We start from the raw sequence: 20,515 nt of genomic DNA on the forward strand, positions 1-20,515 counted from the left end.
TGTCTATATGTTCCTGCTCATGCTTTGTCCTCCATACCATGTAGTACATGTCCATTTTACAACGATTTGAGAAAGAAATATATTAAGGGTTTCTATTACACAAAACCAAGTGTCTTTAAATTAGTTAAACTCCTTAGTGTAGACAATACTAAAGAACTCAATAACTTGGAAAGTTCTTAGTACAAGCTGTGAAAATACAAAGTTTAGCAGTGTAAGTCAATAATGTAATTGTTGTATTTTTCTAATAACATATATATCTCATAATGTGATTACATGTATATTATCTTATATTTGTTATTTCCTCTCCTCCTATCTTTTCCTGTCCACTCACCCGTTGTTATTTTACACAATTAGATATATTGTGTATATATATGTACATGTACTAGATGTATTCCGATGAGTTGTATAACTGGAGGACAATAATTTAAAGAATTGAATGGAATTTAATTAAGGGGAGGAGGTTTCATTTGGAGCATTTCCAATTCAGGGAGCTGGGGAGACATTTGTTTTTCATAAAAACAATCTCTAGTTTTAAAATTGACCATATTCCATTCCTTGTATCCAATTCATGTGTGGTATATTATAGCTATTAATTCATATGAGCAATGCAAAGTAACTTGAACATCATTGGCTTGAATCAGCACAAACACAGCATCAGTCTGAAAATTTATGACATTGGATTGGGTTTGAATCACAGGATGGCCTATTGCATTTTCTCCCTCGTACAAAGGGTTCCATGACCAGCTTCTGCAACTGATAAATGAGAAGCCCTGCTGGTAGCCTGAGTGTCAGGATATAAAGATCCTGCATTATGAGTCTTTGGAATGAAAGAGAAATGTGGCAGTCAGCAAAGTTCAATATCTGTGATCCAGATTGATCAGTTGGAAGACTAGACTTACAGATTCAGAGGACCCAGGTTAAACCCAGATCCATTTCATCTTCTCTTTTCCTGTTACAATGCATACATGTGTAACTTCATTTCATCTTCTCTTTTCCTGTTACAATACATACATGTGTAACTTCATTTCATCTTCTCTTTTCCTGTTACAATACATACATGTGTAACTCCATTTCATCTTCTCTTTTCCTGTTACAATACATACATGTGTAACTTCATTTCATCTTCTCTTTTCCTGTTACAATACATACATGTGTAACTTCATTTCATCTTCTCTTTTCCTGTTACAATACATACATGTGTAACTCCATTTCATCTTCTCTTTTCCTGTTACAATACATACATGTGTAACTCCATTTCATCTTCTCTTTTCCTGTTACAATACATACATGTGTAACTTCATTTCATCTTCTCTTTTCCTGTTACAATACATACATGTGTAACTCCATTTCATCTTCTCTTTTCCTGTAACAATACATACATGTGTAACTTCATTTCATCTTCTCTTTTCCTGTTACAATACATACATGTGTAACTTCATTTCGTCTTCTCTTTTCCTGTTACAATACATACATGTGTAACTTCATTTCGTCTTCTCTTTTCCTGTTACAATACATACATGTGTAACTCCATTTCGTCTTCTCTTTTCTGTTACAATACATACATGTGTAACTTCATTTCGTCTTCTCTTTTCCTGTTACAATACATACATGTGTAACTTCATTTCGTCTTCTCTTTTCCTGTTACAATACATACATGTGTAACTTCATTTCATCTTCTCTTTTCCTGTTACAATACATACATGTGTAACTCTATCATGCTAGTAGCTACTAGCTGCAGCATGATGAAGTTACACATGACTAGTGGTAACAGTCATTCTTTTTTTGATTAATTATGTTTTATTCATAGGCATTGAAAGACACAGGGAAGGAGCAAAACTATTTGGGGCTGTTCAGCATCTTCTGCTGATGAGAGACAAAGGTCGTCTGAATGTGAATGGCATGCCTGTTGAATATTCAATGGAGGAGCTTCAACAAATCTTGGTGGAGGGAATTGGATATCCAGTGGAGGATGTGAGAAGAATAGTAGAAGAGTGTGTTGAAAAGAGAGGTAAATAAACTTGTTATAGCTTGGTAATGGGTTATTTGGCCAAGTTCGATCAAGGTCACTTGGAATAAGATACTAAAGGAATATTTCTAAGAGTCACAACTGTGAGATGTAGAGATATTCAAAGATTGCTAATGATCAAACAGTTTGTCTTGACATGGAATCATGGTCAGTTCATTTAAGTCAAGGTTACTGGTGACTAGATTAGGTAAAGACTATAGGGTAATGCTTCACTTCATTACAGGTTTTCATCCTTCACCAGAAGAATTTGAAGAAGTGCACAGTACCATGAAAGGTAATATAGGTAAATAATTTCTTTCATGTTTTTATACAGTTTAACATAAAGGTTATATGAATTACATATATGTTAAATCTTGATTCGACCTACCTAAGAAAAACTATAAATTTAAGTACATCAGTTGCTGAATTGGAAATAATCTATCTTGAAGAACTATTGGTTTTTATTGTAAACGATTTGTATCTTTAGTGAAACTGGAAAATGAAATTAGTGCCAAAGATACACAGCTTCAAGAGAATGCTGAAGAAATACGACGAAAAGATATCCAGCTCGACGAAAAAAACCAGATTATTCAGGATAAGGACAGAATGTTAGGGGAACAAGAGAGAGAGAAAACTAGGTTGTTAGAGGAACAAGAGAGAGAGATAATTAGGTTGTTAGAGAAAAAGGGGAGAGAGAAAAATAGGTTGTTAGATGAAAAAGAGAGAGAGAAAAATAGGTTGTTAGATGAAAGGGATAGAGAGAAAAATAGGTTGTTAGAGGAAAAGGAGAGAGAAAAATAGGTTGTTAGAGGAAAAGGAGAGAGAGAAAAATAGGTTGTTAGAGGAAAAAAAGAGAGAGAAAATAGAATGTTAGAGGAAAAAGAGAGAGAGAAAAATAGGTTGTTAGAGGAAAAAGAGAGAGAAAAATAGGTTGTTAGAGAAAAAGGAGAGAGACATGAGATTTGAAATGTTTAAAATAATGCTTGCATTTGTATTTGTACATTGTATTGTATTGTTCAGTCTATTAAGAATCGGGTTGTTATAAATTTATAGCATTATACTACAAGAGAATTCAAATTGTAATACCAGGGCCATGAGAGCACCAGGGAACAAAACGTATCAAACCTTTTCTAGGTATACTGTAGTTACAGGGGTACTATAAACTGTAGATTCCGTCATTTACACGAGTAGTAGATGTCAAATTGCAAGAACCTGAATTTGCAAATGGACAACAAGAGTTTTTGCATTTATTTCAGCAATATGAAAATAAATCCGAGTAATTTTATTTTGCAAATGGTGCTTCTTGCTAAATTACTCGTGCATATAAAAATTTTTACATTAGCCTTTTCATCAATGAATCTCCATCTGTGTGAGGACTTCTAAAGCAGAAGTTAAAAAACAGAAAAATGACAGGAAAATGTCAAAATGAATAGAGAGAGAAAAAAACCGCTTTAATATCTGTAAAACTTTCTAGCAGTCAATGTACTAGCTTGTAGGTTGCAATACAATTCATGTTACATTCCTGTATATATAATCATTCCATATTTAATATGTATAATCATACACAAAATGAATTTATAATGCATCTGTATTCATACTACTAACAAAGTATTAAAATCATTATTGTTTTACTTTTTTTAACTGACAAAGAATATTATTTCTGTTTATGTTGAGTAAATGTTTCCTCAGCTTTATGAATAACAGATGATCTTCATTTGATCATCAACAACATTTTTTCTTTATTTGACAGAATAAAAATATCTGGTTTATTTTTAGCAATGTATGGTGCGCCAAATTCACAAAAATGAGCTAAACATAGTTTCACAGTTGATAAACTAGGTTTATCGACTATTTTTGTGAATTTGGCCTGCCATAGTAATGTTCTGAACAAAACTGCCTCTCTCTTTTTGTAAAAAAAAAAAAAAAAGGATATATTTAATCTGTAAATGAACCTCATCTCCTATATGTGCAATATATTCCACAGGTGATACCATAAATATAGCTTATATAGCCCCTGTGTGCAATTCTTGTCACACATTCTACAGATTCTTCTATTTCCTGTATACATGTGATGGTGTTATTATTTAGAAGTGATTGGAGGTCTCTGTATGCCTGGGAATGGATGATCGAGTTTCTATGCAAATTTTTATCTTCAATTGTATTTTCTGTTTATAATAATACCACTAACTTAATACAACATTAAGTATTATGCCCTTTTCGCATATTACTTTTACTGTTATGTATACAGGTCAGATTGTACATGTGCACAAGGTCAATCTTCCCTCATCAAAAATGTTATATACTGAATTAGGTACATTATCAGTGGAATTATTCTTTGTCCAATGTTAAATGTATATACTCATGTGTGCCATAAATTGTTATTTTTGTTGTTGCTGTTGTTGGTTTTTTGTTAATATTTTTAAAGAATATGGTATACTTCTATGTAACCATTTTTTTCCCGGTGGTAATGCATTTGCATGTGATATTATGGAAGATTGAATACTTGAACCTTTATACCAAAGACGAAAATCATGTACCCCGGTATTTTTATGCCCTGTAATCATGGATTCTGGGGCATATAGTTTTTTCTTATCTTTTGATCGCTTATATCTTGTATTAATTATGTTAAGAATACTAATTGCTTTGGAAGTTCCTTTGTAAGTCATTTGGGTGACATGGGTTGTGAGAGAAAATTGTGCATGGCCTAAACCTCAAGAATTTTTAGAAATGATCATGGATGAGAGTAGAGATGAAAATGATATAAACGATGACAGTGAATAAATATAACTTAATGCTAACATTCTTCAAGCACTGGATTTTCAACACTGTATTAGAGACCTTCTAGGCCTACCGGTAATAATAAAGCCAGTAGAAAACCAATCTCTAAAGCTTACAAAAAGTGGGAAACGATTACATAAATCAATGGGTTAGACAGGGAATCCACATGATTGAGTGCAGCTGTTATGACGTTATAATGCATTGAATAAAAAAAAATTAAAATGAACTCTTGTTTAGTAAACCTTGATTAATGAAGTTCCATACATAACTCAATTTCTTCAGGATATCGTTTCAAATTACTTTTAAGTTTTAAAACTGTGTGTATTTTATCATTTTTTTTTTTCATACTGTTGTTCATAAATCACCACTAACTCACTGATTTACAAAAAAGTCAATATAGAAATAAAATTTATGAGGAAAAAGCTCAGTTTATGCTCTTTTGTATCAAGTATCCACTAGAATAGTACATATATATGTGTGTGTGTCGGTAAGACTCGGGTCCATAACCAGGGAGATGTGCTCTCATCTTTCGTATTTCTGTTTACTAGCATCCACATATTTTTGTCTAGAGCCTGTTCCACAATCAACAGCATCAAAACATTCGACTTTTCAACACTTACACCATCATTCCTCGTGGTAAATCAAAGACTAGGCTTTTTAACATCATAGACAGGTTCTTCAAAGAAATTGGAACTTGAAAATATTCCCATCTTGAAATGTGATAAGTTATGCAAAACATTAAAGTACTTTGTTAAACACCATTCTGATTCCACACACAAAAAGATCTGGGAGTTCATCATTGTCAATATCTAAGTAGTTTTTGTGGATCAGGTTTTCCAACAGTCTGTTGAAATTCCCATGGGCACGAATTGTGCTTCTTTGTTAGCTGACTTGTTTTTGTTTTCTCCTCGGGGAAAATATATTTAGTTCATGAAGTCGCTCCAATATATTTACGAAAAGAGGGGTCATCAAACGGCAAACTAGGATGGGGTCAGTTAAAGATTTTTCTTCCCCGGCCAAGAACCAGTCGAGAAAAGATGAAACTTGCATGGAAGCTTCCTGACATAATGAAGGTTGAAGTTTGTCCAAATGATGGCCTTAGGGGAGGGGGGTACAATAAGGGATTAAATATTTACATGGGGATGTACAGGAAAATCTTTATAAATCTCCTTCTGAAGAACAGCAAGGCCATGATGGTTCATATTCGTATGCAAGCATCTTCAGGTAGTACAGACTCAAGTTCAAATTTGTTTGAATCATGGACACCAGGGGCAGGGTAGGGCCACAATAGGGGAACAAAGTTTTATAAGGGAATATATCGGGGAGAGGGGGACTTTAAAAAAAATTCTCTCAAGAGCATGATTTATCATGCTAATGTGCATGCAACGTCAGGAAGTGCATATTCAAATTTGTTCAATTTGTTGTCCTCCACAATGGAGGATAGTAAGAAGTCTTTAAAAGATCTCATGATTCGCTAGGCTATGATTAGTCAAGTCGATATGCAAGCATCCTCGGGTAATACAGATTCCAGTTTATTCAAATCTTGGGGTAGAGTGGGACCACAATTTACATGGAACTATTTGTAAATCTTCTCAAGAATAGCAGGGTCAGTCGCACTAATATGCAAGCATCCTAAGGTACTGTAGATTTTGGTCTCTTCAAATCATGATCCAGAAGCTTTAGTTTTTTTGTGAAAATCTTATTCTAACGAGCAACAGAACCAGGATTAGTCATATTGATTAATTTGCCAGCATCCTCAGGTAGTACAGATTCAAGATCAAATCAATGCCCTGGGGGTACATGTAGGGTTGGTCACAAATCAATGCCCCGGGGGTACATGTAGGGTTTGGTCACAAATCAATGCCCCAGGGGTACATGTAGGGTTTGGTCACAATATGGATTCAAAGTTTTATGATGGGAATATATGGTAAAAATAAGAAAAGAGGAAAATATTCTCAAGAACAACATGGTGATGATCAGTATGCAGTCATCCTCAGATAGTGCAGGTTCAAGTTTCTTTACACCATGGTTCTAGGGGGGAGGTTGGAGATAGTACATGAATATATAATTAAAAAAATCTTTTCCAGAACACGAGACCATGTTAGTCAGTAATACCAATGTAAGTCCTAATGAAAAAAGAAAAGGGGTAAAACTCCAGAGGTTGAAAAGCTTCAAAATTGGCACATGATCTAGAGTAACGTGACCCAAAAAGAAGATACACAGCAAGTTCTAGCTTGATATGTGACTGAGAAATGAAAATGGAAACAGAAAACCCCCAAATGGACGGATGTACAGACATCGCTGTAACATAATATTTCCCTTTTAAGATGGGTATATAAAAACAAACCCTCCATTTTATAGAGTCCTTCACAAACAAACATTCCAATTTGACATTCATTTATTTCAAATTCTAGCATAAAACAAAATACGTATACATATTAAATGAAAGAAAAGGTGAGCAAGCTCAGATACCCCACGCTCCAACATTGCTTGAGAATGCCTCACATAATGAATGGTAATGCTATACATTACTGACGGACAATCGGATGAAAATCACGTTAAAAAACATTATTCATACATGTACCTGGATACCTTTAATTGATTAAAAATTGATAACAGGATTTTTAAAGAGATTTCATTAAATTCCTCTCAGTGTTTAATTGGTACATGTAAACAAGTCAGAAGTCACAATAAGCTCAGGAAAAACACAACACAATCATTTATTCTAGATGTACAAAAAGTATACAATAAGTATGAAAAATTCAGTAAAATTTTCGTTTTTAAGTTCAAAATTCATTCACGACATCAATTTTTAGTAATCTTTTATATGTTTACCTCTACATTTTAATGTTTATTTGAATGGCAGCATGTTGAGAGTTTGGAACAGGGGTTTTCAATTTGAAAAAGGTATTTAAAACAATTTTAATTTCAAAGAAAAATTCAATGGAATTGAATTTGATTATATTTCTATTCATCCATTGTTAAATTTTATGTAATTTGTTAAAATTCCACGAAATTGTTCCGGCTGATAAAACATTATTCGGGCTGATAAGATCCCAGCGTCATCAGTCCAAAGATCCGACGGAAAAATAAAGTTTTCAGGAACTCTGTGTGAAACCCGTTTGACATAAGTTGTTCAAAAACATTCAAAGTGGGCAGAACTCTCAAAAAAATTAATAAATTAGAATTTCCTGGGAACATGCACATCTACACAGAGTGTCCTTATTTCTTAAAATTCTGTTGAGCAATCTCAGAGGAGTTGCACTAACACAACAGGACAGACAGACTCAGCATAACTTATTGAATATATAAATTATTGAATATATAACTTATTGAATATATAAATTATTGAATATATAAGTTATTGAATCAGAATTTTTCTGGGAATATGCACATCTACACAGCATGTCCTTATATTAACTACCAAGTTTCATGAAATTCTGTTGGGCGGTCTCTGACAAGAAAGGGACTGACTGACAGACTGATGGGTCAAAAGCATTATACCCTCCATAACTCGTTGTGTGGGGTATAAATAAAAAATAAATGAACTATTAAAAAGAATTTATATAAAGAATATCATATATATTTACAATAATTTGAATATTCTTGTCATTCATGCATATCAACAAAATCATGTCTATTTACAATAATTTGAATCTTCTTGTCATTCATGTGCTACTCTTTACAAATTCTCACTTATATTCAATGCCCATACAATCAGATTCATTTTCCGAGGTCCAAATCACAGATTAAGTTTCATTTATCACATCAAAAATCACTCGTTAAAGGAATAATCATCTGGACTGTTTGTACATGTATTATGGGGGTACAACAGATGTGTGGGTTTAATCTGAGTGTATACCGTAACTGTAACAATATAAACAACCCAAACAGTGGTTCTTTATATTTCATATTTTGTTATTGAACATTTTATTCTTTTAGAGATGTATCAATGGATTTTTTAAGTCAATACTTTAATGGAGACACAAAATACAGTAAAACATGGTTATAATGAACCTCCAGGGGCAGCACACACAATTCATTGTAACCAAACTTCATTATACAGTAAAACATGGTTACAATGAACCTCCAGGGCCAGTGAAAAACAGTTCATTATAACCAAACTTCATTATACAGTAAAACACGGTTATAATGAACCTCCAGGGGCAGCACACACAATTCATTGTAACCAAACTTCATTACATCCGATTATTTTGTTGTTATTTTCCTTTCGTAAGGGAATAAATATCACTGCGCAATAAACGTGACTTTGTTATAAAGGTGTTCATTATAAGCATGTTTTACTGTGCATTGAAGCAGCATTAGTTGATCACTGACAAAACATTGTTTAGAAATATAAATATCTGCTGTAGACTGTTACACCCACAGGCAATTGCATCGCTTGGGGTCGAATTTACTATACAAAAAGTATAGTAAATTCGACCCCAAGTGATGCAATTGCCTGTGGTTACACCATATGTCATCATTCGGGTCATCTTGTCCTTTTTCATCACATCCTAGTAAAAAGACTCGGAAGTAAGCTGATGAACACTGCTCAAATTGAGCATTTTAGCGAAAGATTTCAAAGTAGTGAGACACAATCAAAATCCAATTATTCACATCATTAGAAATTAAAAATAATAATAATGTGTCATTCAAGATATGAAAACGGAAACACACAAGATAAGCATGTTTGAGGATGATCTGAATTACACCAAAAAAAGCAAGTGGGTTCATTGTTTAAGGATAAACAGATTTAAGTGCATGTGTCCAAGTATGCTATTGTTGTGGTAAAGGGAAGTGCTCTTTTCCAAGTTTTGCTGTATGATGCAGAGGATCTTCAAATCACAGTGTAGTTCCAACATCTCCTGTACATATGTACTTGCTTCAGAGTCATTATTTCTAGCACGAGTCTGAAATCCGACTGCATATACAGTAACTCGCAATCACTTCTACAGGATATAATTAATGATAAATAATTTTCTTTGAAATAATTTAAGTAACTTATTTGAGCTTCTGCAATTGTTAAGTAATTACAAATGTACAAATCATCACAAATATAACACTGTCTAATTTTCTTTATAAAAAAACAAACAGATATATAATTATATTATAGTATATATATATATATATATATATATATATATTACAACAAACCAAATGACTAGCTATGATTGGTGGTTTAGTGAAGATATGAACTATCTGACTGAACAATTTGTTAAGTGTTTAACATGATTATTAAAACCTATCAGTAAATTTATTCCTAATGTCAATGAGAAAACAATCTTTATAAGTACATGTAGACCTTAAAACACCTAATATTCTGAATGTACTTCAATTTGTAGATCTTTGATTATCTGTACATGTGTTCATGATATGCCTGCTTGATTAAATGCAACACAATAAGCAACATACAGGCCTAATTTGTTGTGACAATGTTCTGTGGAATTCTCCACAGTCACAGACTGCATGTACAAGGTAGTGGTAATTATCAGCTCTGGACTCTGTTCTGATCATCATAAGGTGATATTCTGGAGTCCACTTTGGTGACAGATAACATTGATCCTGTCCTGGATGTTTGCCTCGTACCGTTGGACATCCTCGGGCGATATTCGCTTGGCACTCTCCAACAGGGACCTGTGGACCTCGGCCTTTTCTTTCTTTGTCATATACACGCCTTTCTCAAACTGTTCCCATGCCTTCTTGCGAGTGTATTTCTTCCGCTTCATCAACCCATAAACAATGCCCTGGGAAACAAATTTTTTTTGAGTACACAGTGATTCTGATTAAACAGTGTAAAAAACAATAAAAAATATGAAATTGAGAATGAAAATAAGGATTGGAATGCCCAGTGAAACGGGTTACACAGGTGTCGGATTAGGCAGGTTTCACTGTAAATAACCATAACAATACTGAACAAGATGTCCACAACCTAAACCCCCATTTAAGTTGCAAAAGATACCCATGGACCACATCACTCATCTGAGTCACCTTGCCCCATATTTAAAGATTTCCCCTATATATTATGTAAAACTTTGATCCCCTATTGTGGCCCCATCCTACCCCCAGGGGCCATGATTTTAACAAACTTGAATCTGCACTATGTCAGGAAGCTTTCATATACTTTCTGTGAAGATTTCTTAAGATTTTCCCTATATATTTGTATGTAAAACTTTGATCCCTATTGTGGCCCCATCCTACCTTCAGGGGTCATGATTTTGACAATCTTAAATCTGCACTATGTCAGGAAGATTTCATGTAAATTTGAACTTTCCTGGCCCAGTGGTTCTTGAGAAGAAGAGATTCAAAGATTTTACCTCTATATTCGCATGTAAAAATTTAAACCCCTATTGTGGCCCCAACCTACCCCCGGGGGTAATGGTTTTAACATATTTGAATCTGTACTATGTCAAGAAGCTTTTATATAAATTTCAGCTCTTCTAGTCCAGTAGTTCTTGAGAAGATTTTTAAATGACCCCACCCTATTTTTGCATTTTTGTAATTATCTTCCCTTTGAAAGGGGTATGGCCCTTCATTTGAATAAACTTGAAAGCCCTTCATCCAAGGATGCTTTTTGCCAAATTTGGTTGAAATTGGCCCAATGGTTCTGGAGAAGAAGTCGAAAATATAAAATGTTAACAGACGGACAGACAGATGAACAGACAACACGCAATCAGAAAAGCTCACTTGAGCTTTCAGCTCAGGTGAGCTGAAAATGTAATCTGTTTTGGGCAACTAAGGGCAGGGCTATAAACAATCTAACCCCCCCCCCCCCCCCCCCAATATAAAATCCATAGCTTTGTTTTTGGTAATGTATAATTTGACTCATAAAAATTATATTTCTATATAAATATTTGGACCCCAAAATGACTCAAAACATCTTCATAATCTACCAGTCTATAAAACAAATGGAAGCTTAAAAAAAAATGGTTTGTCCTTTCTACTTCTGTGGTTTTCGAAAAGGCTTTTAATAATCCACCCATTTTCTCGATTTTGTGCTTGTCTGCCGTCATTAGTCCAAGACAATTTGATTACAATCAGACATGTAACAGATACATATACTGTCATATGGCATTGTTCTAATCAGGCATGTGACAGATATACACTGTCAATGTTATAATCAGACATATAATGGGTATATACTGTCAATGTTATAATCAGACATATAACAGATAGATACTGTCAATGTTATAATCAGACATATAACAGATATATACTGTCAATGTTATAATCAGACATATAACAGATATACACTGTCAATGTTATAATCAGGCATATAACAGATATATACTGTCAATGTTATAATCAGACATATAATGGGTATATACTGCCAATGTTATAATCAGACATATAACAGATATATACTGTCAATGTTATAATCAGACATGTGACAGATATACACTGTCAATGTTATAATCAGACATATAACAGATATACACTGTCAATGTTATAATCAGACATGTGACATATATACACTGTCAATGTTATAATCAGACATATAACAGATATATGCTGTCAATGTTATAATCAGACATATAACAGATATACACTGTCAATGTTATAATCAGACATATAACAGATATATGCTGTCAATGTTATAATCAGACATATAACAGATATATACTGTCAATGTTATAATCAGACATATAACAGATATAGACTGTCAATGTTATAATCAGACATATAACAGATATACACTGTCAATGTTATAATCAGGCATGTGACAGATATATACTGTCAATGTTATAATCAGACATATAATGGGTATATACTGTCAATGTTATAATCAGACATATAACATATATATACTGTCAATGTTATAATCAGACATATAATGGGTATATACTGTCAATGTTATAATCAGACATATAACATATATATACTGTCAATGTTATAATCAGACATATAACAGATATATACTGTCAATGTTATAATCAGACATATAACAGATATATACTGTCAATGTTATAATCAGACATATAACAGATATATGCTGTCAATGTTATAATCAGACATGTGACATATATACACTGTCAATGTTATAATCAGACATATAACAGATATATGCTGTCAATGTTATAATCAGACATGTGACATATATACACTGTCAATGTTATAATCAGACATATAACAGATATACACTGTCAATGTTATAATCAGACATGTGACATATATACACTGTCAATGTTATAATCAGACATATAACAGATATATACTGTCAATGTTATAATCAGACATATAACAGATAGATACTGTCAATGTTATAATCAGACATATAACAGATATATACTGTCAATGTTATAATCAGACATATAACAGATATATACTGTCAATGTTATAATCAGACATATAATGGGTGTATACTGTCAATGTTATAATCAGACATATAACAGATATACACTGTCAATGTTATAATCAGACATATAATGGGTGTATACTGTCAATGTTATAATCAGACATATAACAGATATACACTGTCAATGTTATAATCAGACATATAACAGATATACACTGTCAATGTTATAATCAGACATATAACAGATATACACTGTCAATGTTATAATCAGACATATAACAGATATATACTGTCAATGTTATAATCAGACATATAACAGATAGATACTGTCAATGTTATAATCAGACATATAACAGATATACACTGTCAATGTTATAATCAGACATATAACAGATAGATACTGTCAATGTTATAATCAGACATATAACAGATATATACTGTCAATGTTATAATCAGACATATAACAGATATACACTGTCAATGTTATAATCAGACATATAACAGATATACACTGTCAATGTTATAATCAGACATATAACAGATATACACTGTCAATGTTATAATCAGACATATAACATATATATACTGTCAATGTTATAATCAGACATATAACAGATATATACTGTCAATGTTATAATCAGACATATAACAGATATACACTGTCAATGTTATAATCAGACATATAACAGATAGATACTGTCAATGTTATAATCAGACATATAACAGATATATACTGTCAATGTTATAATCAGACATATAATGGGTATATACTGTCAATGTTATAATCAGACATATAACAGATATATACTGTCAATGTTATAATCAGACATGTGACAGATGTATACTGTCAATGTTATAATCAGACATATAACAGATATATACTGTCAATGTTATAATCAGACATGTGACATATATATACTGTCAATGTTATAATCAGACATATAACATATATACACTGTCAATGTTATAATCAGACATATAACATATATACACTGTCAATGTTATAATCAGACATATAACAGATATATACTGTCAATGTTATAATCAGACATGTAACATATATACACTGTCAATGTTATAATCAGACATATAACAGATATATACTGTCAATGTTATAATCAGACATGTAACAGATAGATACTGTCAATGTTATAATCAGACATATAACAGATATACACTGTCAATGTTATAATCAGACATACAACAGATAGATACTGTCAATGTTATAATCAGACATATAACAGATAGATACTGTCAATGTTATAATCAGACATATAACAGATATATACTGTCAATGTTATAATCAGACATATAACAGATAGACACTGTCAATGTTATAATCAGACATATAACAGATGTATACTGTCAATGTTATAATCAGACATGTGACAGATATATACTGTCAATGTTATAATCAGACATGTGACAGATATATACTGTCAATGTTATAATCAGACATATAACAGATATATACTGTCAATGTTATAATCAGACATATAACAGATATACACTGTCAATGTTATAATCAGACATATAACAGATATATACTGTCAATGTTATAATCAGACATATAATGGGTATATACTGTCAATGTTATAATCAGACATATAACAGATATATACTGTTAATGTTATAATCAGACATATAACAGATATACACTGTCAATGTTATAATCAGACATATAATGGGTATACACTGTCAATGTTATAATCAGACATATAACAGATATATACTGTTAATGTTATAATCAGACATATAACAGATAGATACTGTCAATGTTATAATCAGACATATAACAGATATACACTGTCAATGTTATAATCAGACATATAACAGATATATACTGTCAATGTTATAATCAGACATATAATGGGTATATACGCCGAAGGGCATTATAGTAGATTTGATCACGTACCAACTTCATGTCATATCCCAATAACACTCAACAAGAGGCCCATGGGCCACATTGCTCACCTGAGTCACCTTGGTCCATATCAGAAGATTTTCCATATCTATTTGCATGTAAAGCCGTAGTCCCTATTATGGCCCCAAACCTACCCCTGGAGGCCATGGTTTTTGCAAACTTGAATCTACACTATGTCAGAAAGCTTTCATGTAAATGTGAACTTCTTTGGCCCAATGGTTCTTGATTTTAACAAACCTGAATCTGCACTATATCAGAAAGCTTTCATATAAATCTCAGCTTTTCTGGCTGAGTGGTTCTGGGAAGAAGATTTTTAAAGATTTTTCCTATATATATATGTATGTAAAACCTGGACCCCCTATTGTGGCCCCATCCGACCCCTGGGGGCCATGATCTTAACAATTATAATCTGCACTATATCAGGAAGCTTTCATATAAATCTCAGCTTTTCTGGCTCAGTGGTTCTTGAGAAAAAGATTTTAAAAGATTTTTCCTATATATTTGTATGTAAAACTTTGATCCCCTATTGTGGCCCCATCCGACCCCCGGGGGGCCATGATTTTAACAATTTAGAATCTGTACTATATCAGGAAGCTTTCATATAAATCTCAGCTTTTCTGGCTCAGTGGTTCTTGGGAAGAAGATTTTTAAAGATTTTTCCTATATATTTGTATGTAAAACTTTGACCCCCTATTTTGGCCTCATCCGACCCTCGGGGGCCATGATTTTTACAATTTAGAATCTACATTATATAAGGAAGCTTTCATACAAATTTCAGCTTTTCTGGCTCAGTGGTTCTTGAGAAGAAGATTTTTAAAGATTTTTCCTATATATTTGTATGTAAAACTTTGATTCCCCCTTGTGGCCCCATCCTACACCCGGAGCCCATGATTTGAACAAACTTGAATCTGCATTATGTCAGGAAGCTTTCATGTAAATCTCAGCTTTTCTGGCTTAGTGGTTCTTGAGAAGAAGATTTTTAAAGTTTTTCCCTATATATTTGTGTGTAAAACTTTGATCAACCCTTGGGGCCCCATCTTATCCCCGGGGGCCCATGATTTGAACAAACTTGAATTTGCACTATGTCAGAAAGTTTTCATGTAAAAATCAGCTTTTCTGGCTTAGTGGTTCTTGAGAAGAAGATTTTTAAAGTTTTTCCCTATATATTTGTGTGTAAAACTTTGATCAACCCTTGGGGCCCCATCTTATCCCCGGGGGCCATGATTTGAACAAACTTGAATCTGCACTATGTCAGAAAGTTTTCATGTAAAAATCAGCTTTTCTGGCTTAGCGGTTCTTGAGAAGAAGATTTTAAAAGTTTTTCCCTATATATTTGTGTGTAAAACTTTGATCCCCCCCCCCTTGAGGCCCCATCTTATCCCCGGGGGCCATGATTTGATCAAACTTGAATCTGCACTATGTCAGAAAGTTTTCATGTAAAAATCAGCTTTTCTGGCTTAGTGGTTCTTGAGAAGATTTTTAAAGATTTTTCCTATATATTTATATGTAAAACTTTGATCCCCTATTGTGGCCCCATCCTACACCAGGGGCCCATGATTTGAACAACTTGAATCTGCAATATGTCAGGAAGCTTTCATGTAAATCTCAGCTTTTCTGGCTTAGTGGTTCTTGAGAAGAAGATTTTTAAAGATTTTTCCTATATATTTGTGTGCAAAACTTTGATCCCCCCTTGGGGCCCCATCCTATCCCCGGGGGCCATGATTTGAACAAACTTGAATCTGCAATATGTCAGGAAGTTTTCATGTAAAAATCAGCTTTTCTGACTCAGTGGTTCTTGAGAAGAAGATTTTTAAAGATTTTTCCTATATATTTGTATGTAAAACTTTGATCCCCTATTGTGGCCCCATCCAACCCCAGGGGCCCATGATTTGAACAAACTTGAATCTGCATTATGTCAGGAAGCTTTCATGTAAATCTCAGCTTTTCTGGCTTAGTGGTTCTTGAGAAGAAGATTTTTAAAGTTTTTCCCTATATATTTGTGTGTAAAACTTTGATCCACCCCTTGGGGCCCCATCCTACCACCGGGGGCCATGATTTGAACAAACTTGAATCTGCAATATGTCAGGAAGCTTTCAGGTAAATTTGAGCTCTTCTGGCCCAGTGGTTCTTGAGAAGAAGATTTTTAAATGACCCCACCCTATTTTTGCATTTTTGTGATTATCTCCCCTTTGAAATGGACATGGCCCTTCATTTGAACAAACTTGAAAGCCCTTCACCCAAGGATGCTTTTGGCCAAGTTAGGTTGAAATTGGCCCATTGGTTCTGGAGAAGAAGTCGAAAATGTAAAAAGTTTACAGACAGACGGACAGACAGACGGACGGACAGACAGACGGACGCCGGACAAAATGTGATCAGAATAGCTCCCTTGAACCTTCGGTTCAGGTGAGCTAAAAATGATATTTTATTTCTTATATTTATATTTTCTATTTTGGTTTATGTTCTTACCGAGCTTCCATGATTACGTAGCAGATGACTGAATAACGATTGTAGAACACAAAATATTGTTCGTTAGAGGTTTATGGAATAAAAAATTTGGAACAATATCAAAGAGAATATAAGATATAGATATTTAATTGAAAAGGTTAAAAAAAAGACGAAACAGGTGTAGAATAAAGGTAATTCAAAGCGTAAAGTTAACCGAAATGAAGACAAGAAGAGCGGAGTAAACTACTTCGGAATTCCGTAATGTGATTTGGTTGCGATCAGCGATGGAGAAACTGGCGTTAGTCTAGCTTACTAAGTTGAAAACGCAATTGTTGATCACAGATTTCAACAGAAATTCAAAGGATCTGAGAGAATTGATGGAGGATACGATGGGTCAAGTTAACGTTAAGCTCTTAGTAAGATTTTTGGAAAGAAACAACGGCATGTTCATCGTTAGGACTCGCGGTTTAGCCATGCTGGAGACGTTTTGAGACAGTAGGACAGATTTAGCCGAAGTGCAGGTAAGTAGAGTATTTCATTTACCATCAGTGTGTGTAAGAGAAAATAAAAACGAACTAACGGAGTTTTTGTTCACTTGAGAGATTTCTGTTGTAGGATTTTACTGAAGACTCGCAAGCAGCCGTACCCTGACACGAACATATAAATTTTTCGAGCCTTGAAACCAGCCTCGCTTATGATCATGCCAAGTCATAGCCGTGATGGCAGTAGCCAAGAAACAGGTTAACTTATCATCATAAAGTAAATAGGCTTATAACTCTGCCTACATTTTTTCGCTTCCAATATCATAGAACTTTATTTTATGAATTTGCCATGCAGAAGTTGCAGACGGTATTTAAAACTGTATAAAATGAAACAACAGAACGGTATGTTTAATGTTTCTTTTATAAATTGATGAAATACTTGTTTGTTTACAAAATAAACTCTGTATAAATATCCTGATGCGTTTGTTTCTGTTATGCATTGCAGTGGTGGATCCAGGGTTTACGAAAGGGGGTGTGTGAAAGTCAAATATTAGCCAAAATACTCAGACATTTTTGGTGACAATCTGGAATTTTACTCACACTATTAATTTCTATTACTTAAATTTGTGGCGAAAGGGGAGGGGTCTAAATCCCCCACTGCATTGCATAAGCAAGAAGTCAGGTGAAAGTACAGGAACTAACTTTTGAAGCGGTGATTGTATCAATACGTAAGAACAAACTAATCACGTGACCAAATTCATGTTACACAAAATTGAACATCGACTTCATTAGTACCATCATATAAGGGAGACTTAGTGCATTGGCAAATGTAAATACTGTTATATGGCAATGTTATAATCAAATGCTTCCTCTGACAGTTGAAAATGTGAAAAAATAACAGGAAGTTTAGACAATGGACAACTTTGTTCAGAAAGCTCCTATACGCTTCTGGCTGAGGTGAGCTTAATACATTCATGAATTAAATGTGAGCCACTGCAGAAAGAACTGACTTCAAATCACAGAGCTTCTTATCTAATTTGTTCTCCATCTATATATAAATATCTAACAAGGGATGACTCAAAAATAGGACTCCGGTTGTAAACAAAGCTCAAAATCACCTCAGTTCCAAGAAACAGATCGAATTTCTCTATCCAAAGGGCGTTAAACATCTACTAAAACAAGTCCAATCCTTTCATAATTAATCTAATGAGTTATATAGACGAAAATAATTCAAGATGTCTGCATTATCGCCGATCACGCACAGGAAAATTATATCTCCTGCAATGAAACTAACATAGACCAATCCTTTCATATTTGAAATCAGTATCACATATGTAATGTTAAATGTGTGCAGTGCAGAAATGTGAACTCAGACAGTAGTAGTACTTCTGAATGATTGTTATTTATACATATTGCTATAATTAATTGTTTGTTAAACTGTACATGCCTCACGAAGGCCCTTGATTGGTGAATAAACATATTTCATATTTGTTTTAATGAGTTTTATAGAGGGGAGTGTTGTACATCAGGATGAAATGAAATAGTACCTAGAGCACAGAAAAAAATTTCCCGTTTACCGTCATTTGTGCCAAAAAAATTGTGAGTTTTTCATTATATATGAAGACTCCCAAGAGTTTCTGAAAGCTAGAAGTTAGCTTCATTGCAAGAGTTATCTTTTCCTGTGTGTAATCAGCGACAATGCAGACAGTTTGAATTATTTCATCTATAAAACTCATTAAATTGAACATGAAAGGATTGGACTATGTTGGACTTGTTTCAGGAGTATTTAACACCATTTGGATTCAATCTGTTTCTTGGAACTACGGTGATTTGGAGGTTTGTTTACAACTGGTGTCCTATCTTTGAGTCTACTTGATGGAGAACAAAATGGATAAAATAAAACCTGTGCTTAAATTGAGATCTTTCAAATTCTAAATGCCTATCATTTCAATTTACACCTTGCAACATGTGGGGAAAATTTGTCACTTTTTACCAATTTGTTATACTGGTATGTAGGGAACAAGCCTGTTTCCAAAATGATTAAAAATGAAGAATTTCCCTGTATGTTATAAAGTTATATTAACCAGCAGACTGACAAATCTTTCTGTATAATGTACCTCAGGGATCCAAACATCAATGACATAGCTAACATCAGGAATCTCATTGTCTGAAAGCTTGGTCTCCTGCCTGTACCACTCCATCATTGTATAGAGGACATCCTCTTGCTACAAAATGAACAAATCGTAAACACAGTGAAGACTCTTACAATGCATTTAAAATCGGTCCGTACTGGTTTTCACTTTCACTTTATGTCACAGTTTTTCACACTGGCTTGTTAAGCTTCATTAAATATCCATCATACTATGCCACTATAGATATCGGACTAAATACTCAAAATTTACATATGGCATGGTGGATTTTTGTAAAGCTCTTTGTTATGTGCCACATAACATTTTTTTCTCATTCAATTTGATATTTTATTAAGTAAACCATCTATCTTTGGACTATTATCAAAATCTGTTTCGGATCTTTTGAAATAAGTTATCTTAGCAGGTCAAACTACACAGAATGGTCAGTTAAAAGTT

At 33.5% G+C, this 20,515-nt stretch overlaps 2 protein-coding genes across 4 annotated transcripts in view; one reads left to right on the top strand and one right to left on the bottom strand.

Annotated features, from left to right (window-relative positions):
- Positions 1-5,140, top strand: part of LOC130055094 (zinc finger CCCH domain-containing protein 13-like) — a 44,152-nt gene extending 39,012 nt beyond the window's left edge. For 2 of the 3 annotated variants that reach the window (XM_056166484.1, XM_056166482.1), the window contains 3 exons: positions 1,808-2,008; positions 2,250-2,309; positions 2,493-5,140. In XM_056166484.1, the coding sequence (XP_056022459.1) occupies positions 1,808-2,008; positions 2,250-2,309; positions 2,493-2,806 (575 nt within the window). In that variant the 3' untranslated portion in view covers positions 2,807-5,140. The remainder of the gene's footprint in view (positions 1-1,807; positions 2,009-2,249; positions 2,310-2,492) is intronic. The other variant, XM_056166483.1, reaches the window with a different exon arrangement.
- A 2,023-nt stretch (positions 5,141-7,163) lies between these two features.
- The window catches only part of LOC125648940 (uncharacterized), a 48,651-nt gene continuing 35,299 nt past the window's right edge, over positions 7,164-20,515 (bottom strand). The window contains exons 18-19 of the mRNA XM_048875986.2: positions 20,048-20,155; positions 7,164-10,530 (exon numbers count right to left, since the gene is read on the bottom strand). Of these exons, the coding sequence (XP_048731943.2) occupies positions 10,300-10,530; positions 20,048-20,155 (339 nt within the window). The 3' untranslated portion in view covers positions 7,164-10,299. The remainder of the gene's footprint in view (positions 10,531-20,047; positions 20,156-20,515) is intronic.

The sequence above is a fragment of the Ostrea edulis genome, chromosome 5 (genome assembly GCF_947568905.1).
Source record: "Ostrea edulis chromosome 5, xbOstEdul1.1, whole genome shotgun sequence".
Classification (NCBI taxonomy): domain Eukaryota; kingdom Metazoa; phylum Mollusca; class Bivalvia; order Ostreida; family Ostreidae; genus Ostrea; species Ostrea edulis.